Source organism: Corvus brachyrhynchos, unplaced genomic scaffold, assembly GCF_000691975.1.
Source record: "Corvus brachyrhynchos isolate BGI_N302 unplaced genomic scaffold, ASM69197v1 scaffold671, whole genome shotgun sequence".
Taxonomy (NCBI): domain Eukaryota; kingdom Metazoa; phylum Chordata; class Aves; order Passeriformes; family Corvidae; genus Corvus; species Corvus brachyrhynchos.
Window position 1 is genome coordinate 1,326,459 of NW_008236441.1, and position 26,887 is coordinate 1,353,345.

The 26,887-nt window shown below is 42.3% G+C and overlaps 1 protein-coding gene across 10 annotated transcripts in view; it reads left to right on the forward strand.

The window, feature by feature from the left end:
• IKZF2 (IKAROS family zinc finger 2) overlaps positions 1 to 26,361 on the forward strand; it is a 112,861-nt gene extending 86,500 nt beyond the window's left edge. For all 10 annotated transcript variants that reach the window (XM_017747136.1, XM_017747142.1, XM_008643559.2 and 7 more), the window contains 3 exons: positions 9,011 to 9,148; positions 16,818 to 16,961; positions 21,953 to 26,361. In XM_017747136.1, coding sequence (XP_017602625.1) covers positions 9,011 to 9,148; positions 16,818 to 16,961; positions 21,953 to 22,677 — 1,007 coding nt within the window. In that variant the 3' untranslated portion in view covers positions 22,678 to 26,361. The remainder of the gene's footprint in view (positions 1 to 9,010; positions 9,149 to 16,817; positions 16,962 to 21,952) is intronic.
• The last annotated feature ends 526 nt before the right edge of the window (positions 26,362 to 26,887 follow it).

Sequence of the window (26,887 nt, forward strand, 5' to 3'; positions counted from 1 at the left end):
TGAGCTGTGGCACTGACAGGGAGCGGACAGGACAGGGCAGAGAGGAACAACAGGCCAACCTAAACTTGTTTTCATTTTACCTGCTCACTCTGTTGCTGGGGCAGGGTTAAAATGAAGAGAAGCCAATGAGCACCTTTTGGAAGATTTGCCTTGTGAACTAATTAACACTCCACTTATCAAGTCAACTTTATATAATGTTAAAGGTCTGAAGTGGAGTGGAAAGTACAGCGCTGGTACACAGAGTTAAGGTTTCAGCTCTTTCTTCAGCCCGTTCCCACCCACATCCAGATAGCATGGAGACATTGCAGGGTGGAGGCTCCTTTCCAGAGTCACCTGTTGTATTCCATGGAGGGCCTCTATCCCTTTAAAAGTAAGTGATGGTAAACCTGGTGCTTTTAAGTCGCTTTGAAGCCAGCCAGGTGATAAAACACCAGTTATTTCATGGACTTCCTGGTTTGTGTTAGTTCATCTCAGTATCAGAGAGCAATCTAAACAAGAGTCCTTTTCTAATATTATTTAAGCATTTCAGAATCCATGTAGAATTCCTGGGAACCCCACCAGTGCTGGGGCTCTGGACCTTCTGGGACATGTTGGCATGAGACTTGGATAGTTGCATCCAGGTCAGTGGCCTTGCAGCATTAAGTGCAGAACATTTACACTTGAAATTTTCAAATATATGTGGGGAGGGAAATCAGAATGCTTCACTGGCATTAATGTAAACTAAAAATTGAGTGTCAGGTTCCTTTAGCCAGGTGTGAATGAAGGAAACAGTTAAACCCTGAGAAATGCATGAGGAAAGCTTCTGTGTAGTGCAATATATGTTTCTTGCGACATAGAATTGGAGCACGTACCCATGAATTTAATCTCTTTCAAAACTAAATGCAACATTATTGCCCCTATCAGTGTTTTCCTTGATTTGGTGCTTAATTTATTTGCATGCTTTCACATAGGTACATTTTCCTTTGTTTTTACACATACAGAGATACAACATACAAACCTGCAAAGTGAACGGTCTTCCATGCTGCACAAAGGAGAAAAATGGGGTGTAAAATTCTTGCTTTTTCTATTTTAATGGGCGCTGCAAGATTGTGGCAGGAGCCATGTGAAAATCTGGACAATTTGGAAGATTTCAGTAATTCTGTGACTGTGCCAATGAAACAGGAGTGAATTAGTTAGTTAGTTTGTTTGTTTGTTTGTTAAACTTCTGGCACAAAAAGGGCACCTATTTATTTATAACCCTGGTGACAGATTGAAACATTGTTTTATCTGTAAAATTCTGCAGATCAGTAAATACTATCTAATGAATCATATTATATAACACAGCCACCAGTAGCTGCAAAATAAATTGAAACACCTATTAAAGTAATAACAGGCTGCGGGTAGAACCTCTTGAAGGTACAGATAAGGACCCAACCCCTTAGATGCTGTACCTGAGCACTGATACTTGCAGATTTACTCTAGATTCTGGCTGTGTGGTTACTATAGACAGGATATGGATAGGGAAAGTTTCTCTTGACTAGTGCATTTACTTCTAGCCAAGCTGTAGCATGGATGAAGTCCTCAGGGTTTATGTGTAAGCTGGTGTTTAGCACTACTTGCTGTGGAATATCGAGGGAGAACTGAACACTGGTACAGTACAGTACTCACTGCTTGCTGCTTATTTGACAGTGCTGTAAACAACTGGCAGGTAGATGCAGGTGTCAAGCTGCTGGTCTGTGCCCTGGACGTGTTTATAGGAGAGGCAGGTGTGTCTAGAAAACACCGGGGTTGGAGGTGCGATGTTTTGCCGTTGTTTCGCTGAGTGCTGATGTACCACAAGTACCCAGCTGTGTTTCGCTGCTAGCTGTTATAGGACGTGGTAGCTGTTGACAGAAATCACTTATCATCGACTACCACTGTGCAAAAAGTCAGGACAAGCTGTTTTTCATTTGCTGAGAACCTCACAAAATGTTGTGGCTGTTGAACAGCCACATACATATCAATAGGCAATTGATAATAATGTTGACTCAGAGGCATTGGGCCACGAGGTCATGAAGTCAGTCGAGTGCTCAATTGTGAGCTCCAAGTCAAGAAAGTACCAGTTGCCCAAAGACCTGTTCGTAGGCTTCTCCTCTTGTATTGCTGCAGTTTGAGTTTTGAACCTTTTGAGGTGTCCAGAAACCTCATTAAGCGCAAATCTACTTCTGTGATCTCCTCTACTGCATGATCTGGTGAGCCAGCCTTTTACCACATGGCCTCATGAACCCTAATACTTGGCCATAATATGTTAATCTAAAAGGTCCTTGTAAAATGGAGACATCAGAATTCTCTGAGGTCCAGAAATATATCTGCATCCCTTGAAACATACTGCAGGTATTGCTGCCTGTTCTTGGACTGGGAAGATTAAAAGAAGAAAGAAAAAATTAATGTGAAGTTTTCATAATGTGACTAGAGATTTTGTTCTTTCTGAAAATCACATTGCTTTAGGATGTCGCAGGTTGGGCCCTCAGGAGAGGATGCACTTGACACTGGGTGTCTCCAGTCCGTGTGTTTGTGTGCTCTAGCAGCCTGAAGCTTTATTTTAGATGTTTACATGTTGTGACTACTGCATGCAGGTTGTCTTGGACAATCTTGGGCTGGGTGTGGAACTTGACCTTATTTCTGAACTCCAGTATATACAGGTATTCTGTGTGTGTGTGTAATCTCACAGGCAAAAAAAAAAAAAGCAACGCGTCAAAGAGCCCCCATGAATTTCAGTTAACACATTTACAGTCATTAAGCGCAGCAGTGAGATACAGCTTCGGAGTGGGAGGCAGTTCCCTTTGCAAAGCTACGTGCTGCTCAGGGCCAGCATGGGCTTAGGTCTCACTCTAATTTTTTTTGTGATTAGTTCGTTCAGGGGTCTGTTATTCATGTAAATATTTTTGTGTGTGAGGCTTTGAGCCAGGCAGCTCTAGACAAGCCGAGGTGCACTGTTTAATTACAGTAGCGAGGCACAGCTACGGTGTTGCGTCTCCACAGCCTCAGCCCTCCTGCTGGAGCCTCAGCTCTGCCACAGCCTTCTGTGGCTCTCACAACTGCATCCCTGGCATGGGGAACTGGAGGTGGGAAGGACAACAGCAGCTGTTATAGCTACCTTTCTGCAACTATTGCACCCTCTCTTTTTTGTCCCGTGTGGGGTAAAGGTCGCCAAGCTCGGGGCATTTGACATCCCCCTGCGCTCATTCGTTCCCAATCTGAAACGACTCCATGTAGCACATGGCCTTACAATGCCACATGTTATTTTATTTCTGATTTGATTTTCTTATTGTTCCTCTGCTCTGTGCCATCCTAAGTATCTCCTCCTGCTCTTTAATGTTCACTCCTATATCTAATATAATCACAGTGTATTATTAAGTCCTTAATTTCTCAGTAGAGGTACCGGTGCTATTTTTCTGTGTCTCCCTACTTGTGAGTGCTCCACAAAATTAGCCTGTGTGCATCTGGCAAAGTGCACAAGTTCATTTACATGCTGTGAAGAGGGGAATTATTACCTTAATCATACATATGAATAATTGAAGCCCAGGAAATCAGAATAACTTGCCTGCAGTCACAAATTTGTAGTGTAACCAAGAGTTGAACCCTACACTCCCTAGTCCCAGCCCAGCGTCTTAATCACATCTCCTACCTCTGTGTTAAAGCTGATTGTGCTCTGATAAGTCCCATTCAAGGCAAAGGGCTGCCTTGTAGGCAATGTGTGACTGCAGAACACTTCCCTTCACTCAGGCACATTCCAGTTTTAGGGAAGAAAATTAGTGAATTAATAAAGTGTATGGTTATGATGGGGGACTCTACAGGCTCACTGATATGTTGAGATGCTCAAATGCATCCAGAAAAGGGCAACAAGGCTGGTGAAGGGTCTAAAACATGAGACCTAGGAGGAGCGGTTGAAGGAGCTGGAGTTGTTTAGCCTGGAGAAAAGGAGGCTCAAGGGAGACCTTATCACTCTCTAGAACTCCCTGAAAGGAGGTTGTAGTCAGGTGGGGATTGGTCTCTTCTCTCAGGCAACCACTGACAGGACAAGAGGACGCAGCCTTAAGCTGCACCAGAGGGAGTTCAGACTGGACATCAGGAAAAATTTCTTCACAGAAAGAGTGATTGGGCATTGGAATGGGCTGCCGAGAGAGGTGGTGGAATCACTGTCCCTGGAGGTGTTTAAAGAAAGACTGGACGTGGCACTTAGTGCCATGGTTTAGTTGATAAGGTGGTGTTAGGTCATAGGTTGGACTTGATGATCTCAAAGGTCTTTTCAACCTAGTTCATTCTGTGATTCTGTGAAGTATCAGCTCAAAGGAACATTTTAACTTCAATGCTGCTTCAGAAAGATTCAGTCAGAGAGTGCTGATGTTTGCTCCAGCTCCGGATTGCTAGGGGCTGAGCAGGAGTTCAAATTTTACAGAAATAAGTCCCACTCAGTGTGCTGCTGTCAGAGGGTCTCTTGGTCTGAGCCAAAAGTAGCTGCATTAGATGGCCATACAGTGCAAAAATCATGGCTGGCTCCACTTCCACGGTGTGGCCAGGGCAATAGAGCAAAAGGAAAGGAAATCTGAGGCAAAGCCTCTGCTCCTTGGACTGGGCCAGCCCACGTTACACAGGCAGCAATGCCCGGCCCTGCCTGAGCAGGAGGTGTGAGTGCTCGAGCTGCGGCCAGGACCTGGGACATGAGTGAATGGACAGGGAGGAATTCTGCACTGCATTGCTGCAGAGGACAATGTGCTGCCCGAAACAGGGAGTGTTGTCTCAGTGCTCTTAAGGGAGGCAGGATTTTAGCTCACTAAAGTGCACTGTAGCTCTGAACCCGTACCGTAAGCCTGTCTCACTTTATATGCTTGTGGCAAGGTGGTACCTGGGATGCCTTGTTGTTTCCCTTTGACTTACTTTATATTCTGCTATGCACTCGCATCTCTTTTGAGAGCAAAATGCTGTGTGAATGCCTTGCGGGCTCTTTCTCTGTCACTGACCTTTTTTTATGACTTTAAAGAAGTTTCCCTAGGCCCAAGTCTGCTTTCTGTCTTGAATATTGACCTTAGAGTTACACCATCTCATTGTCACTGCATGCAGACTTCTCAGCTATCAAAGTTCACCCACAGGACTCAAAGTATTCCTAACTCAGAAACACTTTGCTTTTATGTCCTCCTCCTCTTTCCCCTCCTCCCTCCACATGAGCATTTTAATTTCACAAGCAAAATACATTTTGCTGTGAATTTCGACGAGTGGTTCACCTGTTTCCAGGGTAAAAATTGTACTTCAAATTTAAATGTCTTTTTCACTGTGACTGTCATAATATTTTCCATTTGAGGCTGAGATTCCACTGTGGGTTTTCTGTGCCATGTTGTCATCTGTCCAAATCTGAGCTTAAATGCGTGGAAATTCTGACATTTCAGTAAGAAATATAAAATGGGTTTTTTTATGTTCTTCAAGTTAGCTGTTTCATAGGTGTGGCCACTGGGTTTTGCCCAGTGCTCTGGTCTTTCCCAGTTCAACAACAGAGCGAAGATTTAAGTTTTTGGGCTTGTTTGCATTGACTGTGCCATGTCATTTTTGTGAGAATAAAGTGATGGTGATTTTTTATCTGGCTGTTGATCCTGAAAAGGTGATAAGGTAATAATGACCCCAAACCAGGGATTTCCAACCTGACTTTGCTTGGCAAGCGGTGGTTGCGTGTGATGCCGAATGTGGTGTCTGTGTATGTGTGGATCTTGCAGAAGGCAGCTTCAAATCAAGCAAACTTGGAGCAGTTTCACAGTGGAGATCGCTCCATGATGGAAAGACCTGTCTTTGGTGGGGGTTTTGAGAGGGGTTTGGTAGGCGTCGTGCTGTTGGCCTCCTTACCCTCAAGTCAATGCCCTGTAGACAGAGATCACTTATGCCTAGTAGTGTCAGCTACACATTTCGGGGGCAAATTTTGAATATCACTGTTTACCTACACTGGAGTATTTGACAAAGGCTGAAACCCTTTTTGTCAGTCATGTGGTTTCATGTCGGGTTGTTATGTGGAACAAAGTATGCTGCTGAGATTATCACCGAAATTGAATTCTCTAAAAGGCTTTTGCAGCTTTCTGTCAGGTAATATGAAATACATAGAAGTGTACACCCACTGGCAACATTCACTTCCATATTTTTTTTTGTCATTAACTTCTTTGAGAATACAAGGGGATATTTGCAGCTATTTCAGTGGCTTGACATTTGTCACAATGATACAATTTCTAAAATCTAGATTGTAGCTGCTGCCTCAGCTCACTGAACCTCTTACCAAACGGCCTGTGAGAATTGCTGGTGACACAAACTCCTGCTATCAGAACTGATTCCATTGTGGTCTGACCTGATCGATTGCTCTTTAACGCAAGTCACAGTCACTCTGTGTAATTTTATAGTGTAAATCAGATTTTACACCTGTGGGGCTATGATGTGATTGCATCTCTAGAGCCAGGGGGGACAGAGTTGGAAAACAAACCCATGGGAACTGTTCTTGATCCTACTCAACTGGCGCTCACAAACTTCATTCTTTGCAGTTGTGTATTAAACAACATGACTAACATTTGCTACATGTCGTTTATTCTCTTATCTTCTCCCCAGAGAAGGGAACGTGTGTGTTGGGACCGTTTCTTTCCTTGAGGAATTATGTTCCTCAAATCCCATATTGCCTGTAGAAATCATGTCTTTATCATTAACTTTTATCATCTCTATTAACCTTCACATTTGATGGAATTTGGGTAGCTGACCATCTGAGATATCATTGGAAAAGCTGTGCCGTGTTGTATGTGAATAGTTACTGAAATGGTTGCAATGCAGGGAGCAACCATTTGAAGAGGTCTAATAAAACCTCTTTTTTGTTTCTTAATTATTTTTTATAATATGAGCTTGTAGCGGAATATTTCTCTCTGTGTTAAATGATAATAATTTAATTAATTGTAGCTGCCTAAAATAGCTGCAAGCCATCCCCCTTTTCCTTGTGTCTTACAGTTTATCTAAGTTGCTTGATAGCTTCATGTAGCCAAACTGGGTGGGCTAATTCAGCCCTGCTTCAGCTCAGTTAACATAATTTGTTCCATTGCACTGGATTTTTTTTATTAGACACCACATTAGCTTCTAATGAAGGTGTCAGATTGACAGACATTGATGCCATCTAGATGCACGATGAAGCATTTTAATGGTGATTATAGAAGTCTTTCCATCCTGGGGAGCCTCTGGTGTGTTTTCTTAAAGGTGCCTCCAGAATGAGCTGGCTGGTTTATGTTTAAGAGCTGAGGCTCGATCCAGATCGTTCACATCAAGGGCAATTATTCTGGGAATGATAATGAGTCTCACGCTGGGCCTCCACTGAGAATTCCATTACCAGCTTCAGTTAAGGGAACAGTGTAAGCAAGTGAGCAAACTAAAATAAAGGCCACAACAACTCTTTGGTCTAAGACACACTTTCTTGAGGATAAGCCTTACCTCTAAATAAAGAAACCCACAGTTTGGATACTTATTAAAAACAGGGTTTTCTTTTCCTTGGTGGACAACTTGGTTGTTCCACTGAAGTGTGCACACAAACTTTTTGGGAAAACCCGAAGCTTTCTGCAAGCATGTTTTCATCAAATCCCTTTTTTCTGAGACAGAAACATTTGAAAATGTTGGACCAGCTCTGATACCACAGGCTCAGGCTTTTTCTTCTTCTATTATAGGATGTGGCATGAGGGCCCAGAGAGTTGTCCTGACTCGGGGTTTTCATATTTGAGCCCTCTGCCCAGCTCATTCTTGGCTGTGTCTGTCCCCCCACAGCTTCCCTGCGTTTTCCCATCCCAGTGGTGACAGGGCAGTTTGGCTGCAATTAGTACAGCTCAGATTTCATTAAGTAAATGACTGTGAAAGGCTTTCAATATTGGGACAAACCCAACAGAAACATGTAGATTACCCAACAGAGGATGTTCTCAACTTCTTTGGCCAGAAACTAAAATTCTTACCTAAGATTTTCAAAACTCTGGAAGAAGTTTGACCTTCCCCTTCCCTCAGCCAGCTCTGAAGTTTGCAGTCGATGGTGTTTTACTAGACTTGCAGCACTGACTTAATAGCTCTTTAGTTATTAGAGGATAAATGTTCATGTTCTACAAGTTTAAATTATATTAAAAGCCTTTATTAGCACCACTTGGCAAAATATCTTTTGGCTAGCTTTCTGGCCTTGGGCTAGGCCATTCTTGTGGTTTCTTAATGACATACTATGAAATTGATATAATTTATGAGAATTTGGTGCCAGGTTTTGCATGTATTAAGAAGCATTTGCCGTTCGTGCTTAATGCTGCTGAGCAAAATGAAAAACATTAAAAACTCGAGTTATGTCTTGCATTCATCTGGCTTGATTTTCGTTGTGCGTGGCCTTTGGTATTTTTATGTATATATATTTATATTGTGGTTTTTTTAATATTATCTGGTCTCTGAATTACTAATGGTTGTTCAGTTCTGGCATGTAACAGTGCTGTTACCAAAGTTACTTTCTATTTATTTTCCAACCCTCCTTGAGTAATTTTGGCAGAGTTTTCTCAATGAAAGAGCTTCTCTGAGCCACGTAATGGGTTTCCCCACAGTTGGGAGAAGAATTAGGCCACTGGGGCAGCTCATTTTTGTGAAGGCAACTGTTTGTGCCATGGGCCAAAGGCCTCAGAAATTTCTTTCCCACGAGACTTGGTGACGCTCAGGCAGTGCTGGGGTGTGATTCAGCTGGTTGGTATTTTCCCCCTCTCAGCATCTGTTTATTTGCTTTGCCACCAAGGCCGCCTCCTTTTCCTTCTGCTGATACAGCGTTAGTGTGAAAAACGGATGGGGCGAAGCACCCAGTGGGTGGGAGGAGGCATGTGCGGTGGGAAAATAGGGCTGGGAGAAAGGTCTGGGGCTTGAGTAACCTTTCTTAGGTGTCTTTCCATCACAAGAGTTGTTTGTGGCAGAGGTGTGAGCTTTGTTGATTGCAGAAGCCAGCTGCCGTGGATCTGACTTGATGCTCTCATTCTTTCCGCAGTGGGGAAGCCTCACAAGTGCAACTACTGCGGCCGGAGCTACAAGCAGCGCAGTTCTCTGGAGGAGCACAAGGAGCGCTGCCACAACTATCTGCAGAATGTCAGTCTGGAGGCTGCCGGGCAGGTCATGAGTCACCATGGTGGGTGCAAGCCGCCTCCTGAGCTCCCTTGGACTTGGAGCATCTTGTGCGGGTGTTTCTTCCATCTCTTTCTTCCTTCCTTTCGTCTTTGCATGACTTCCCTCTTAGAGATTGCTTACACTCAGAGAGGCAGGAGAGGAAAAGATGGGCTAAAATCCTCACTCTGACCAGTTTAACAGCCCTATTTGTGCTTATTTTGTTTAAGTCAGTATTTCACTTTTTAGTATGTGTACCTATGCAGACATGAAAATAAAGCCAAGTCACCTGTTCACAATTACCCAAAAAGTCCTATCATAGAATCATAGAATGGTTTGGGTTGGAAGGGACCTTAAAGACCCTCCAGTTCCACGCCCCTGCCATGGGCAGGGACACTTTTCACCACATCTGGTTGCTCCAAGCCCCATCCGGTCTGGCCTTGGACACCTCCAGGGATGGGGCAGCCACAGCTTCTCTGGGCAACCTGTATCAGGGCCTCACCACCCTCAAAAGGGGGAATTTCTTCCCAGTATCCCATCTATCCCTGCCTTCTGGCAGTGGGAAGGCATTCTCCTTTGTCCTGTCCCTCCATCCCTTGTCCCAAGTCCCTCTCCAGCTCTCCTGGAGCCCCGTTAGGCAGTGGAAGGGCTCTAAGGTCTCCCTGGAGCCTTCTCTTCTTCAGGTGAGCACTCCCAGCTCTCTCAGCCTGGCTCCAGAGCAGAGAGGCTCCAGCCCTTGGAGCATCTCCATGGCCTCCTCTGGACTTGCTCCAGCAGCTCCATGTCCTTCTTATGTTGGGGGTTGAAGCCATGTATAAAATGTCTGATTCCCTTCCCCTTCCTTTCTGATAGTGAGTGATAATTAGAAAAGATAAGGATGGCAGAGGTATTCAGAAGTCATTATTTCTACCCTCTGTAATATTATCTTATCCCTTCAAAAAAGGGAGGGATGGATATAAAAATCTCTAGAGCAGAATGGAATTCAGTAGTGTTGTAGAAAGTAATTATAACCAAAAAAATGTTTGTATGCATTTACATTTGCTAGTATTAATATGTTAACTAACACTGCATGTGTTAATATACATAAGGACTGAAGATTGCCAAATAGATTGTTGAAAGCAAGAAATGTCAAACTCTGTGAATTTGTTTTCAGAAATTTCTGGAGCTATTAGTATGGATAATGAGCATAATGTCTCAGACTGCAGGGTTGAAGGCTTATCTGTAGCAGTAAATGCTAAATGTAAGCTGTCCAAAAATGGTTATAATTTTATTCAAAATTAGTGGCTCACAAACTCTTCTAAAAGTGAACTTCTTTTAGCTTTTCAAAGTTGTCGTTAGATGTTTGGTACTTGAAGTGTTTAAATTTTTTTACTATTCAGAAAATTATGAAAATGGTACGTTTTCCATTTTGATTTAAAATTACCATATACCTACAAATACACTAAAAAGTTAGGCTGTGGGTAAACAAAAAGGCAAAAGAACATTTCCACTTTTTTTTTCCATTTTGCTTATCATGGTTGAGTGGAGTCATATGGCTTAGTCTGGAAATTATTTCTGTAAAATCATTTCTAAAAACCTGAAAATGCAAGCTGAAATAAAATCTATTCATCATTGCTAATATAGGCTATATTTTGGTGGGAAAAATCTCCAGAATTTTTAAAATAGTACTTTCCCATGATCCGTTTAAGCCTACAAAGGCACACTAGACGTTTTTAGTACATGTTGCCAAAATATTCATACAGCTCTATTAAGCAATTGCTCTCCTTCTAGACACCTGGGAGACTAAAATCAACATTTAAAATGTCATTGATGATTTTAAAGATATTGAACTGAATGATTATCTGCCTGAGGTGTCTTTTTTCCTGGTAAAAGTCCGTGAAAAGGCAGGTTTCAGGGCTTTGCTCTTTGGAGGGACCTGTTGTGGGCTTGGTCAGTCAGGTAGGAGTTGAACCACTGAGTTAATTCTCAACGAAATACACACTCCTCGTGCAACAAGGGCATGCCTGTCTTGTTAACCAGGGAGGGATGCCTTCAGTCAGCCTTTCCTTAGGGAATAACAGGAAGCTGCCTATAGCTGTGACAGCCAGGATGCTTGAGATCCTGCTGTGGAGGAGCTTCCCTAATGCCGCTCAGTGTCTGGGTTTATTACACAGTTATTTATTAAAATAATTAATTAAAATAATTAAACTTTCTGAGGAAATCTAAAGCTTTTTCTAAACTGCCTAATACCATGACAAGAAGGGTAAGTCCTTAACCTTGTCTACCCAAAGAAGCTGCAGTGGTTGACCTTGCATTGATTTTTCTACCACCTGAAGTTAAACCAGTGCAAACCCCATGTGGACAGTTCTTTTATTTACAGCCTGACTGACTTTGCTTGGGCTTAAAATAGAAGTGTTCACACAACCGCTTCACTTTTCTCAACAAAATTAGCTTAAAACAGCACTTTGAATTCAACTAGTGCCTCTTTCTCCTCCGGGCAAATATGTGTGTGCCTCCCCTGGTGAATGTTTAAGGGGATGTTTGATCCACTGTCTTCATTTAGTTGTTTAGTGAGGGCACAGAGAGGACAGGCAGCGACAGGGAGCTCCAGATACAACCGGGACCAGTAATAAATCTCAGCTCACATCCCAGCATCACTCACCCCTGTGAGGCTCAGCATGAGGGTCCTGAGCACCAACCTGTAGAGGTCTGCAGCTTTTTCCTGGGACTGTAAAGACACCAGGGAAGAGTACAGAAATGATTACTCACCTTAACGTTAGGCCTTATACTAACGCTGAAAAAACTGTATTAAAAAAAAAATTGTATTAAAATTGTATTGATTTCCTTCTCTCCCATGTCACACATGGAAATTATATTCCTGAGGATGACAGAGTGTGCTTTGGAGACTTTTATTTTACATCCTGTTGGGGTTGAGCTTTCCTGACTCTCTTTCCAAATACTTGGTGTTTTGTTTTTGCTGGGCATTTTGAGGCCTTGGAGCGCGTTTTGGTGCGACTCCTGCTCACAACTTCACCCTTACACACAGAACAGGGAGAGGTGGGGATTTTCTACCAGCATCCTGCTCCTCCTGCTTTAACAACACCAGCATTGGCCAACACTAAACATTGATCCAAATTATTTCTGCATAGACTAATTGTTCCAGAAAACTGGAAGCAGCCCCTAGAGGGTTTGGATTTTTTTCAGGCATTGTGCTCAAGCCCATCAATTTACAGACATCTACTTTGGTGTTTTCAATTATCTCTGTCTTGCAGATGGCTAGATCACCTGACTGAAGCCACAGGGGGAAGTAAGAGAGGAGGAAGGAGGGCTAATTTTGTGGGGTGGGTAGGAATGTACAAGGCTCTGGGTCTCTCTCTGTCCTCTTGCAGGGTGCCGGTTGCTTGTTGAGCTGCCCCTCATGTTCCTGATCCTTGCTCAGCAGGACAGATGCTGCAAGAGAGATCCCATGATTTTGCTGTTGAAAATTTTCAGCTAAGCAGCACCAGCTCTGGAAGGAGAAATTAGTCTGCAGTCTCCTAGCTAGCAGTCTGTTGGGGGTGACAAAAAGGACAGTCCCTGAATGGCAAGAACATGACCTTTGCAGGAAAGAACAGGGAGAAATGTTGAAGGCTAGCTGTGGGTTATACCCAGTTATGCCTTCTTCTCCACCGCCACAAAGCCAAAAGTCCAGAGAAATTCTTCCAGGGGAATGGAGAAGTGTCCTCTTTTCAGGACAAGGAGAAAGAAGCCTATCCCTAGGCTGTGTGAGGCTCAAAGGCCAGCTCCACATAAAACACACAATGGCCTTGTGTCTTTCCCTCTTACATAGTTGCTTAAAACATCGTTAAAATGCTGGTCCCACAGGACACTTCACACCAGGGTCCATGGGAATATTTCCTGTCATTTCTCTGTGCACACACACTTCTTTTAAATAGCAATATTGTGAGCTTCAGAAAGGAAATTGAGGTTGATGGAGTAATACTAATTTATACCAGCTGAGACTTAGCCCAGTGTCTGGTGTCTGCACACAAAAATATTTATCAGCAAAATACACACTGGGTAATTTTTTTACTTCTCTTTTTTCCCCTATTCTTTCCTCACTGGAACAGCATAAACTTTTTTTAATAGTTCATGTGGTTTCCTACAAATTAAGAAGTAAAAAGTTAATCACTTTGAGTACTATGATTGAAAGACCGGTGTCTTCAGGAAAAGAAAGACTGTTCTGAAGATGATCCAAGTTTGTCAATTGAGAGTTTAGTCTCAGAAACACCACTTTGTGTTAACTGCAGTTGAGAGTGTTGACAGTGTCAGAGATGGTGAACTCTTCCATGGGCAATCCAGGAGCACACTCTGATAGCTGATGAAGAACATCCCTGAAGAGAAACGTACTCAAGTATGGGCTTTTCTTGGGCTGGAAGTTTGATTTTTAGAATAAGAAAGTATTCCTGAGCTGAGACTGTAAATGCTCAGTGTAAAATGAGTTGCTGTATCTGAGCTAGTTATAGCCTGTCAGCTGTTCTTTGGTTGCTCTCACTACCAAGGTAATGAAGTAGGATGTACTACAACAAAGAAGGAATTGCATTTACTGCTGAGTAAATGTGTACACGAGCGTCTACCACAGAGCAGCTGATTGTTGAGAACTGGTAGTTTTGTGTGATTTGTTTGGTTTCCCCTTTCTTATTTTGTTTTTTCTAAAAAAAAAAAAAAAAAAAATAGTGGAGGGTGGGCTATGTGTCCTTTATTTGTGTGGTTTTTAAATTGAAATGAAAATGAATTTATCTAGCTTTGTCAATGTGATATTTAACTCTTTGGGTTTCTAAAATGTGACCTCTTATCTGTTTGGTCCAGTTTTGCCTGCCATTTCAATTGTTTCAGAAACTAGACTATTTCCTTCTTTCCCTTCTCCCAGGAAATCTGCGTAACAAAACACACTCTGGTAACGTATTTCCATCATAACACAAATATTGGTGTGGTTCAGTGATTCTGTTGCAAAAGAGCCATGCCCTGCTTTATAGATTTGGATTCTGAGGTGGGAAAAAGTACCTTCAGCATGAAAGAAAAGAAAATGCTTTTTTTGTTGATGATTTTAGTTTTAAAATGAGTCCAAGCAGGATTTTTGCCTGACTTAGAGAAGAGCAGATGTCTTTTTTAGCACTATTCATTTTTCATGGAAGAAAGGTTTCAAATTCTGTGTAGGAAATTTTACACACATATGCCCAGCAGCAGAATTATTTAATTATTACTTAATTGTTGTAAGACCATACGAATGTCACTACATTTGGGGCTTATTCAGATGGCTTTCAGAGTAATCAGGAGCTTTAAACTGCTTCAGGATGCCTTGAGCAGGTGTTCCTAGGAGGGATTGAGAGCCCCCTGCACCTTGCTAGGACCACACCACCAGCCTTGTGTGTCCTGTGCACCAAGGGCTGGAAATCCTTCAAGTGGCATCCAGGTGGATGTGGCCCATGGCAGTCACATCCTGGGATTCACACGGTGTGTTGCGTGCATGCGCATGCATCCACTGAGCTTGGGTAAGCCAAAAAGGACAGTCAGATGCCAGTTTCCAGTGAAAGTCAGCAGACATAATCTTTCCTTTCTTCCCAAATCTCCTTGGTAAATACTTGAGTAGTGCAGATAGCTCCTGACCAAGCACGGTATTTAATTAACCTTAAAACTTTACCCTTAGCTATTAAAGTATTCCAAGCCTCCCAGTCTACACTGGGCATTAATTAGGTCACTTGAACACTGCATCCCATTTTGTTGCAACATTAGATTCATTTCATATTTATGCTTTTTTTTCCCTCCCTTTCAGTGATGCCAGCAGGACTGCCTTGTAAATGAGAAACTATTGTGTTTCTCAGGGGGAGCATCCTGTACAAATAAAAAAGCAGCAGAGTAAATCACTTTATAGCATATGGTAGATTCTAAGCCTCAAAGTACTCAGCTTTCCATAGCAGCAGAGGCACAAATGGAATCACATGAATAAATTGCCATGTTTTCTTATTATGGATGTCTGAATTGAGAAGTTCACCTGAGCAGATACTCTGTTTTGTAATTGCCTAGTATTTGCTCTTCCTTACTAGAAAGAAGGCAGAGACAAGGCTTTTATCACCCCATTTTTTGTCTATTATGTGCTAGCAAACAGCTGTGTTTAGGAACAGGGGGTAGATTATTCCATGTCAGGATCCTGAAGGTAGTGCAGTTACATGGGAGGAAAGTGGGCTGGTGGTGTTCATTTATGGCACTGTCTGGGAGAAGGTGTCTGTGACACAAAAGGCTGCCATGGTGAGAGACCGGAGGAGGGCTGGCAGAACATGAGGGTGCCAGTCCTTCTCTGCCACCTCTGCAATATCCAGCACTTCACTGGGAGGCTGATCTAAGACAGGGAATACAATGGGTTCCTCTCAGCTTACAAGCTGTGGGAACTGTGCCAGATCACCGCAGTTTCTGTTTTTCTGCCATCCATTCTTTATACTCCAACCATCCCATTAGCACATGGACTACTGGCTGATCCTGCTCTGGTTTTTCTTGCTTCCTTCCAAAGATGAATGCAGGACAATTAGGCCTGGTATCAAACTCATAGCAGCAGAGCAGAGCTATGCACTTGATATATATTGCAAATGACTGGGACTCTCCAGGCCTGATCCACAGTCTGGTACCACTGACCCTTGTTGGTGATTATAAGAGGATGCTCAACAAAACCAAAGTATTTGTAGGTACTTAAGAATGGCTATATCAGCAAGTGACATAAACTCCTGTGCAAGTGGCTCACTACCCTGGTCAGAAGCCTGTGCAATTCCTACATTTGAGCTGTAGCACCTTATTCCCTAAACCAACAAATGACAAGGAGTGAAATGAGTAAAGACAGAAGAAGTTACTGATTTTTTGGTTTTGTCTCAAATACAATGTATGAGCATTCCTCTGATGTAGTTAGCACAGGAATGCTCCCTGCTGATCCCAATGATGTGAAGTAAGTTGCAGAAAACCTCTGTTCGCAGACTATTAGATCTGTGCTTGAGGGGATAAAATATTAATCAAAAAATGGGTAGTTTCTGTGTCTGATTCTGAAGGGAATTTCCACGTGATGTTAATCCTGTAATTCCAGTATAGTGTCTGTTGATTTTACAGTCTCATTACAGTGTGAAGAGAGGAAATACGCTTTAGCAAACTGATCCTTCATTTGAGAACCCTTTGTCTCATGGAACACACAGCCAGGCCCAGCAAACACAACTCATCAATGCCTTGTGTGATTTTTAATCATTGAGATTAGTGCAAAAATATAGTAAGAGTAATTATGCTGTATGATAAGTGTGAAGGGAATACACAAAGAACGGTAACTAAAGATTTACATTGGTGACAGGTGACCGTATTGAAGAGAGAATAACACAAAATGTCACCTACAGAGTGAGTTTCAAAAGTGTCCCCTCCTCGCTGGTGATCTTGAGTGTCCAGAACAAAACAAATCCTTTTATAAATGCTTAAAATTGGTTTCTGCTAAATAAGATGTTCCTGAGGAGAGATGTTTTGTGAATGTGGCTCTGCTTACAGGTGATTGCTGTCTTGATGCCCAAAGTGTTCTCACGCCTTGCTTTATGTTGTGTTCTCACACCTTGCTTTATGTACTTTGTTGCACAGTCAGCAGGGCTCAAATGATTTGTGTTGTCTGTGAAGTGTAGACCAGACCTGTCTGATAACCATTTTTTGGTTTTATGTAGTACCTGCTCTGGAAGATTGTAAGGAGCAAGAGCCTGTGATGGACAACAATATTTCTGTGGTGCCTTTTGAGAGACCTGCTGTTATAGAGAAGCTGACAAGCAACATGGGAAAGCGTAAAAGCTCCACCCCACAGAAGTTTGTGGGTAAGCTGGAAATGAGCCTTTTATTCTTTTTAGTGCATGGGTATAGGTAACATGCTATTGTAACAGCCAGAAGAACAGGGGGAGAAGTAGCACTCTCACAACTTGGTTCTTATACAACAATGGAGGTGGTTAAATCACAGCAAGAAGTCATGATAATTATTGAGTTCATTTTACCAATCCAGAGAATTCAAAAGTGAAGTCCACTGCCATGTAAATGCCTTAGAAAACCTTGAGCTTTTTACTTAATGGTGGGGTTTTTTGTGGTTTTTCTTAAACTTTTCTCTAGCCCTTTTGAGATTTAGACTTGTCATCTTCCCTCTCCTTGCTCCAGAAAAACAAAAACAAAAACAAGCTAAGACTCTCGTATAATTATCTGTCTCCATATGTGTTAAAAAAAACAAACAACAAGTATCTCAAGACTTCTAATTTGTATTAAATTTCTGACACTTGGCAACAACTGGTCTGATAATACTGGCATGAGGAAGTAAATCACATCCCTTGTGTTGGAAGAAGTTCTTGCTCCAAGTGCAGCACCTTGCACACAGTAAACTTATTAATGCATGAATATGAAACAGTGTTGGGTGGCTTTTGGTTACTAGATTTAGAATCCTAGGTCAAGAATTCATATTTTGCTTTGAGTTTTGACACATTAAAATTATTCAGCTTATAACAGGTGACAGTATGGAGAATTTTACTTGGTTTGAGCTGTAACTATAAACGGCTTTTTACTGCTACTGAAGCAATGCAGAACTTCTCAGGAGGGAAGCTGGAACAGAGAATTGTTTGGGGTGTCAGACTGTGCAGTCACGTAATAGGCATTTTCCATGCTCACTCCCTGGAAGGGCAGTCACACAGAACTTAAGGGTGTCTCATTCTGCCCACACTAAGGACATTTACAGAGAGGATCAGAGGACTGTAAGCAATTAGCACAGCCATTTAGAAAAGTTGTTGCCCCTCAGCTAAATGCAGATTCAGATGGATTTGTTAAATCACCCCTGAAGGTGGCTGTAAGTAACCTACATGGTTTGGAATAGCAGGGGGCCAGCAGTGTGCAGCAGCTCACCTGGGGGGACTGACACACTGACCTGGCTGCTCTTGGTCACCTGACCATTCCCAAATACCAGTGCTGAGCCAAGGTTAGGCCAGCAATGATCCATCCCACGTGGGGAACGCTGGGAGACATCAGTATTTCCTACATTGTTATAGTTTTAGACCAGAAAGGTGATTTTTACTTGTCCACTCACGCACCATTGACCATATGTTGTTCTTGTGTTCAGAGGTAAATTTACTGATTGGAAATTCTTGCCTGAGAGATGCTGTACCACATTATTATTCTCTTCACCAGGTTAGACTATTTTGTTGTTAGATAAATCTGGTTTTTTCTATAGGTGTAACATGTCATTATCCATATGTAGGAAAAAAAATACCCCCTTTCATATTTACCGTATCTTACTTTTCTGATCTTTAGTGGCATCACAGTGTTTAGAATAACAACAGTCTTCACTTGGCTGCCTTTTTTTTTTTTTTTTCCCTCCTTCACCATGACCTCACTTTTCTTCCCTTTTTCTCCCCAATTAAATATTGTTCAACTCTATCAGGAAGAATGTGTAATGGTTCTCTTGCTTGCAGGAAATTTTCCTGTGTATACTGCAAGCGTGGCACCTATCCAAAACAACTTAATGGTGTTTATGAGAAGGTCATGTAAGCATAAGCTAAAATCTTTGCATGCTACATCTATCAATGCTTTACTGCTCTTTCTGATCAACAATCTCCAAGGGACCGTGGTTATGGACCACAGGCTCTCTGGCTGAATTTTCAGGAGGAAAGGAGGGCAGTGTACAGCAAATAGAATGAATTCATTTCTGCGTGAGAGATTTGGTTATATATCTGATATTGAGGTACTACTCTTAGCAAACCAGTTTAAATAGTGGAGACAGAAAGTACAATTTGTGATGTGCAGGAGTGTGAGTACTTCTTTTTGCCCCTTGTTCAATAAGAGAGAGGCAGACACCAGTTAAATTAAAAGCAGCTGTCTTCAGGCTGGTCACGTAGAAGCAGATTCACGTATTTTCAGCTGGAATTTGGAGCTTACTCTTAGAATGTCACTGAGGTTAAGAACTGGCAGGATGCAAAAGGAGACATTTATGTGGCTTACGATAAGACCATGGTTGTTAGAGTAAGAATTAAAAATACACGGGCATCTCAGAACAGATGAAGATCAGCCGGCTGCCAAATTACAGTCAGCTTCTGGTTAATGGGGGTCAGGGAGAAACTTCCCCAGGGGGAAATGCTGGAACGGCTTTCTCCAAGATTTCTTGCAGCTTTCTCCCAAGTGTCCAGCATTGCAGCTGCTTTAGATACTTGATGAGATGGACTACAGGTATCACAGGACAGCTGTGTCTGTGTGCTTTGATCTAGCTTCAAATACCTGTTTCGGGGTTTATTTGAATGTCATATGGCCAGAGGGGAGAATGTTTTTTCTTCTGCTTCACTAATGTAGGGCAAGGATAAATAGAATTGGAGCATAGTTTAAATAAAAATTCAGAATGATTGGTATGATTAGCTGGTTTTAAGTAGAATTGGCTAAAGAGGAATTTAATTTGGAAACCACGTTGTACTGGTCTATTGGACTGTTTATTGGTTACTTCTGAGCTCTGTGTTTTACGCCCTCTCCCTCCCATGTTATCATTTATTTTACTTTTTTATGTCACCCTCCATTTCTCAGGCTCTGACATCTTTGGAACTGGTTCATAATTAAAGGAATAAATAATTCAGGTCACTGGCAATTTACAGCTTTCTTTGCTGTCTGTGCTGGAGTAACTAAACATGGATGATGAAAGGAATCAAAATAAGGTTTGCATCATTTATCCAAGTAGCCCATAAAGCATGGGTAATATTTCTTGATCTATAAAGCCTACAAAGGACTGACAGTGTGTTTGGCAGCTGGATCAGACCATCACCAGATCCATTTCTTTATCCAAACACAAGAACAACACAGGTGGCCAGAGCAGGTGACAGGCACCAGTGGGCACCAGACACACTTGCCTCCTGGAGCTGTCCTCCAGTCCCACTTTGCCCCCACTTGGGAAGGAGCTGCTCTCTTTCATGGGAGGCTGGAGCCACATCCTGTTACAGAGCTGTCCATCCTGTCTGTGGCAGCACAGCCATCACAGACTGCCAGACCACAGCAAAACACTGAAAAAAGGATGTTTGATGGCAAGATTCATCCACAGGTCACGTTAGATTACTGAACCAGCGTTGAGTACACAGCATGAGGTACACAAACATGGTAGGGTGTCCAGCCATGTGAACAGTATTGCTGAAGACAGTAGGAATATTCATGTGCTTCACTTTAAACTTACATTTAATTACCTTGCTAATCAGGGCTACGTTCCCCAGCAGAAGTGATGCATCATCTCTAAGGATAACATGGTTGTTCTCTATGCATCACTTTAGAATAAGTCACACTAAGTAGAATGAACTATTATAGTCAAAAATAAAATGCTGAGTGATAGCTGTGTTGAAATGTACTAATGCAGTTTGGAAGAGATCTGGGATTGCAGTTCTGTTTCTTATAGTGGTTTATACACATTGTGTTCCAAGCAATTTTGGCAAAAGGTGATAGAAGAAGATTCTTGAGTAATTTAATTCTTGAGTAGCCAAACCACTTGTAAGTAGTGACTCCTTGAATTTAACTTATCCTACTGGAAAAATGTCTGGCTTTATGCAACAAGGAAGTGAAGTAGCAAAGACAATGAAAACCAACCAAAATTATTTATCAGACTTCATAAAATCAGCTCTAAAAGTTAGCTATCAACAACTAGCTAATTGCATGTGTGAACACATAGCAGCATGTGTATCTTGTATCATATGCATATAACCTTTCCTGTTTAAAAAGAAGTTATTCCATGAGCTTGACTTGTCCTAATACTCCAAAACCATCACTGGAAAAGCAGTGCTGCTGAGCTGAGCCCTGGTGTAAGCAGTGGTCAATTTGTTCACCTCCAAGGAGAGCTGTGATGCACAACATGCCCTGTGACTGCCATAATGTACCAGCATGTGGTTCTGCTTTTTCATATCTGTCACGCCATTGATGTAAAAATGTTACAGGGATGTGAGTTTGGATTCACACAGTGATGAATCAGCCAGCTTCAGCATCATTATGTATTTATTTATCCCGTGTCAGTGAAAGGCGCTTCTGCCTTCTCCCAAGTGAAACTAAGCTATACACGTGGTTTCTCTATTTGTTTTCTTGCCTAAGTAGACACTGGGAAGGGAGGGGTGTGTGTATGTCTTTTTTTCTCAGTCCAAAAAGGATAGAATCTTTTATTTTGAGGGGGGGAAACTGCAAAGGTCAGCCTCCACTGCTCCTGTAAATGCCTTCATTCTTCATTCTTTGCCACATGCTGTTATTTAATGTTTGGGGTTTTTCCTGCTGGTTAAAGGATTTACATATTGTGGCTCTAAAGGTACCACTGTAACAAGCCCCCTGTACCTGTTGTTTAGGTTTCTCACTGTGCAGCCCTGTTGTAAGGTAGGTGTGACGCACCTCAGATTGTGGGGGACATGTGAAATGGTCCCTTGAATTTTGGGGAGAGTATGTCCAATGACATACTCTGTCCAAACTTCAGTGACCTCAATATTTCAATCCATTATCTACCAGTTAACATGTATTTCCAAACTTGAAGTATGGGCACAGTCAGGCCCAGTGGAAAGTTTGGAATTGCTCTGGAAGTTACTGCAGCCACATGTTTCACCTGGAGTAAGTAAAAAAAAAAACAGAAAGAAAGCTCTTGGTGAGGTTACCATTTTACCCATCTCAGGACAGGAACTTTATCGGACGTCAGTAAAAAGGTAGAAGGAGATTAACTTTAGACTCTGGAATAATTTCACCCCAAGTCAGGGGCTTTCTGTCCCTCCCCACCCCTTTTACAGTGAAACACTGCAGTGATTATGTTGATTTTGCTCATGCATTTGCTCTTATCTCTTAGGTGAAAAGTTCATGAGATTTGGCTATCCAGATATCTCCTTTGATATGAACCTAAACTATGAGAAGGAGGCTGAGCTGATGCAGTCTCACATGATGGACCAAGCCATCACCAATGCAATCACCTACCTTGGAGCTGAGGCACTTCACCCCCTGATGCAGCACACACCGAGCACAATTGCAGAGGTGGCCCCGGTCATCAGCTCAGCTTACGCTCAGGTCTATCATCCCAGCAGGATAGAGAGGCCTATCAGCAGGGAAACAGCCGACAGCCACGAGAACAACATGGATGGCCCCATCTCCCTCATCAGACCAAAGAGTCGAATCCAGGATAGAGAGGGCTCCCCCAGCAATAGCTGCCTGGATTCTACTGACTCAGACAGCAGCCACGACGACCGCCAGTCCTACCCAGGAAACGCTGCCTTAACCCCCAAGATAAAGCCAAACCCGGCTTATGTGAAGGAGGAGGCCAAGCCTTTGGATGTCACAAAAGCTTCTAAGGGCTCTTTAAAGGATATGTACAAGGTGATCAATGGAGAAGGGGAGCAGATTAGGGCTTTCAAGTGCGAGCACTGTCGCGTCCTCTTCCTGGACCATGTCATGTACACCATCCACATGGGCTGCCATGGCTACCGGGACCCGCTGGAGTGCAACATCTGTGGCTACCGGAGCCAGGACCGCTATGAGTTCTCGTCGCACATAGTCCGGGGGGAGCACACATTCCGCTAGGCCTTCTCATCCAAAGGGGACTCGTATGAAGTAGAAGAACTGCACATGAAGAAATACTGCACTTACAATCCCACTTTTCCTCAGACATTGAGACGCCTATTTTGTTGTTGTTGCTGTTGTTGTTGTTGCTGTTGTTTAATTATTATTATTAACCTTATTTTTTGTGGACCCAACCTCATTTGCTCTGCCCAGCTTAGGAGTGGAAAGAAGGAAGGGAATGGATAAAAGAGGGTTTTGTTGTGGCCATCACTTTTTGGGGAGTGACCTGCCTTTCTTTCTGTGGGAATTGGAAGGCAGTCTGTGTCCGTCTCAGTTGTACACCGTGTCCTCTTTTGGGATATCGCTCAACCCTGTCAGGTGCTTTCAAGTCCCAACAAGATGCCACTCATTTACAATTTCAGAGGAATAGGTAGAAACATTTCAGAGGAGAGCCTTTTTCTGATGTGTAGATACAGTGCGAGCTTTCGGTGGCTGGAGGAAAGGGGGGGGAACATTGTTCAGCAGAATGAACAATTATTTTTAAAGAAAAACTGTTAGGGAGTTAGGAGCATGAATCAAAGTCAATATTCTTTTCAAAATTACTTTCAAGGGTGAGGTGTTTTCCTGGGTTCAGTGTGTATTGCCCCTCTAGAATGTAAATAAATTAAAAAAAAAAAAAAGATATGTATGTCTTAACACTGTACCACATTACAGCATTTAGTTTCATAAGTCTGAGGGCCTTCTGTGGTAAGTCTGAGGCTTTGTGTTTTTATTTTCCTTAACTTATGAAGCACCTTCTTTTAGAACTGTTGATATTCTGTTACTCCATGCCTATGTGTTGTCTCATTAGCTTCTTAGAGACCCTTATGGGCCTTATTTCTTTAGTTGTACCCTAAGTTTTAAGAAAGAGCATTTAGAAATAACATTTAATCTTGCTTCTAGGACAATAAGTGGCCTAGGAGTGGGTGAGAGTCTGTAGTTTACTCAAGAGGTTCTGCTGCTCTTCTGAAATACTTTTGGTTTAAAATTACCGATTTAAAAATGACAAAAGTACTAGTAGCAAATATAGGTATATATAGATATATAATTATGTAAATACTTTCTCATTCTACTATCACAGTGTTAACCTCTTGGCAACAGCCTAAACTAAGACTTGCAGCTGGGAAAGTATTAGGAGCCAGATCCTTGGCCAGCATTAACCCTCTTGGCTCCATTGAATTTAATGGAACTGCCCCAACTACTTCAGCTACATCAGGATCTGAACCTTGACTGTTTTTTCTCTTGTTGACGTCTTACTTGCTAATTTGCTGAACCACTGATGTCCTTTTGTTTGTAAGTCACCAATTCTGCTTAATTTAGGGGTGGAAGTGTTAGCAGGTTTTGCTGGATAGCCTTGGCTCATGGCGAGCACAGAAGCCCAGCAAACCAACAGGTCACATACGACCTTCTCTACTTCTTCAGAAAGTGATAAGTGGAGATGTAAGTGCTGTGTATTGATTTGGACTTGGAAGATTTCATTTTTATTCCTAATTTGTTAATTTCCCTGTAGGAAAAGCAAATGGAGAAACACACTCCAGAGAGAGTCCTTGACCTACAGACTGGACAAGAAAACAAATCCACTGAACTGTTTTGTTTCCTTTCTCTCTCTCTCAGTAAATAACAAAGCCAGCAACCACCCAGCAAGTTGCATCGGTAAAAACTGGGCTTAAACCTACAGGACAGATTGCCATTGAAACCCAACTGTTTGTACCAATCACAATTGAAATGTTGTTGTTTGGCAACAAGAGCACAGCTTGAGAATGGAAAGATCTGCATGGGTTTAACCCCCTCCGCACGCATGGTCTCCATGCGCTCGGGGAGACCTTTTCCAAAGGATAAAGTTACTAAAGTATAAAAGAGAGAGCAAGATCAGGCCATAATGAATTCCCATCTGCTCTCTCCAATCTGTGCACTTGATGCATATGCCAGTTTGCTGTTCGTTTTGAGGGTACTGGGTTTTTTTCTTCTTCTCTTCCTAGACCTGGAGCATTTGAAAGTAGGAGCTGAGTGGTATTGATTGAAATCTTTTTATGGTGACATTCTTGGCAGCTAGAACCTGTGTTTAGAAAGAATACAGTAGATCATGGCCAGATTACCTGACGACTGCTTCCCAGCACTGCAATGCTATTAAGTAGGAGCTGGTAAAGTCTTGCAGTAGCCTATTAATTATAATACAATATGGAGAGAAATGTCATCTTGTGTAATGTGAGACCTATCAAGGCTGGGAATATGCAGGCTTTGGAGAGACAGATTTAAAGATCTATTCCCAACATTGTTCTTAATGTCGTTGGGTTCCTCCCCCTCCTTCTTTCTTCACCCTCATGTAGAGGAAACTGGGGCAAATGAACCAGTGCTGTCCTCCGGACCGTTCTCATTGTCTTGTGTCTGGTGCAGTCAAAGGAGTTTGTGCAGGAGAAAAGCAGGGAGGTGCTGGAGGGCATCGCTTTTATTCCGTGTGGCTGATTCTCTGCAGTTAGGGAGGTGGGCTTAGGAGGCGGCCAGCCATGCTTTGTGTCAGGATGTGCCTGGAAATTCAGAAAAGAAAGAAAACAGTGATTGTGATTTGCTGAGGCAGGAAAGGTCTTTTAAGAACACAGTGGAGAGGGAATGGTTCTTGGGCCTCAGGGTTGCTGGGCTTGCCTGGGCCTCCAGAAAAACACGTGCTCAAGCCAGAGAAAAGGTTGCCGGCAAATCCGTTCAGTCTCTGGGGGCAACACTCCGTTCTCCCCTCTGTGGTCAGTGAAAAAACATGGGCTGTGGTTTCTTGGAATAGTTAGCACTAGGGAAAAAGCGTTTAAAATTTCTGCCTTTGTTTGGGAAAGCACCAGAATACGGGAAAGGTAGAGAATCTCTTGCGTATCCACAAATCAGTTGGCTGCAATTATATCTGCAGTTCGTTAGTGTACCCTTCGGTTCACGGATGACTCACTGATACCTTCGGTAGGGTGTATTCTGTAGATGTTTAACGGATCAGATGGGGAGGCCCACTGATTTTGGACCTGGCTTCAGTTAAATCCAGCGTCTTGATCTAATGGTAGCAGGTGAGATCTGTATGTCCTGGTGTCACAGGCACAGGGACTGGGGAGGCACTGGGGAGTTATCTTATGGAAACTACATTTTTTGGAGAGGAAGAAACTTGAGGGGTCACATTAATTTTTATTATCCATGTCCTTTTCTAAACATTCACTGAAGATGTTCATCCTAAAGGTAGGAAAAGAAGAAAGATTAAATTCTAGTTCAAATTTTGAACAAAATTTTGGATTAACATGTACTTTAGAATTCAATTCCTAGTGAAAAATATTAGAGAGATTTATGTAATGCAGTTTGTCCCTTCACAAAAGTGAGCAAAATGGGGCAGCAGAGATTTCTTTGGGTGTTTTTTCTTGCTTGCTCTCTGCAAGAAGTGGATTTCTAAGAAAAGCTCTTGAGTTTCGTCGAGTTCATTAGTCATTCATAGTGTACTAGGAATTTCGGTAGCTAATCCTTGGCCTCCAAATCCGTTTGTTCTGAGTATTTGCTGCTGGAAATTGAACCTGGCTGATTTTTATTGCACTCTTCTGAAATTCTTGGAATCAGGTTTCCGGTTAGAGACATGCATTTGCAAATTTAGAATTGGCTTCCTGTGAGCATTCCCCATTTTCATTAAAAAGAAAAAAAAAAAAAAAATGAAAGCATTTCTGTGCACATCCCTGCCAGTAAACCCTTTTGCTTCTTTTACATCAAAAATGGCAATATTCTGACTCAGTTTAGAGGATTAGAAGCCTATTAATTAAAATAGAAGTGTGACTGCTTATTCTGCTCTTGGTGTGATCCATATCCTTGGAGCAAAGGGCATTATCTATATATCTGCAGTTAAGACTGATGAATTTTACAGCCACCTCTCTTTGTAATCAGTTAGGAGTGCACATCAAAATATATTGCATTTTTCAGTAAAGCCTGCTCTTTACTCAGAAACTTATGGGATTAAAACAATTTTATTCTCCTTAAAAAGTGCTTTCATCTGTGATGTGATGTGAAAGGTGTCTAGGCATTAACCTGTAGTGGTCTGTAGTAGAGGGGAAGATTCTAAATGGGTTAATTGGCCTGATGTTTAGTGGTACTGGTTTCTACAATGTGAGGACCCAGTTCACAAAGTAGCCAGTGGACCTAAAGTATTTTTACTGCAAGGTGAAGAAATTCTCAATTGCCAGAG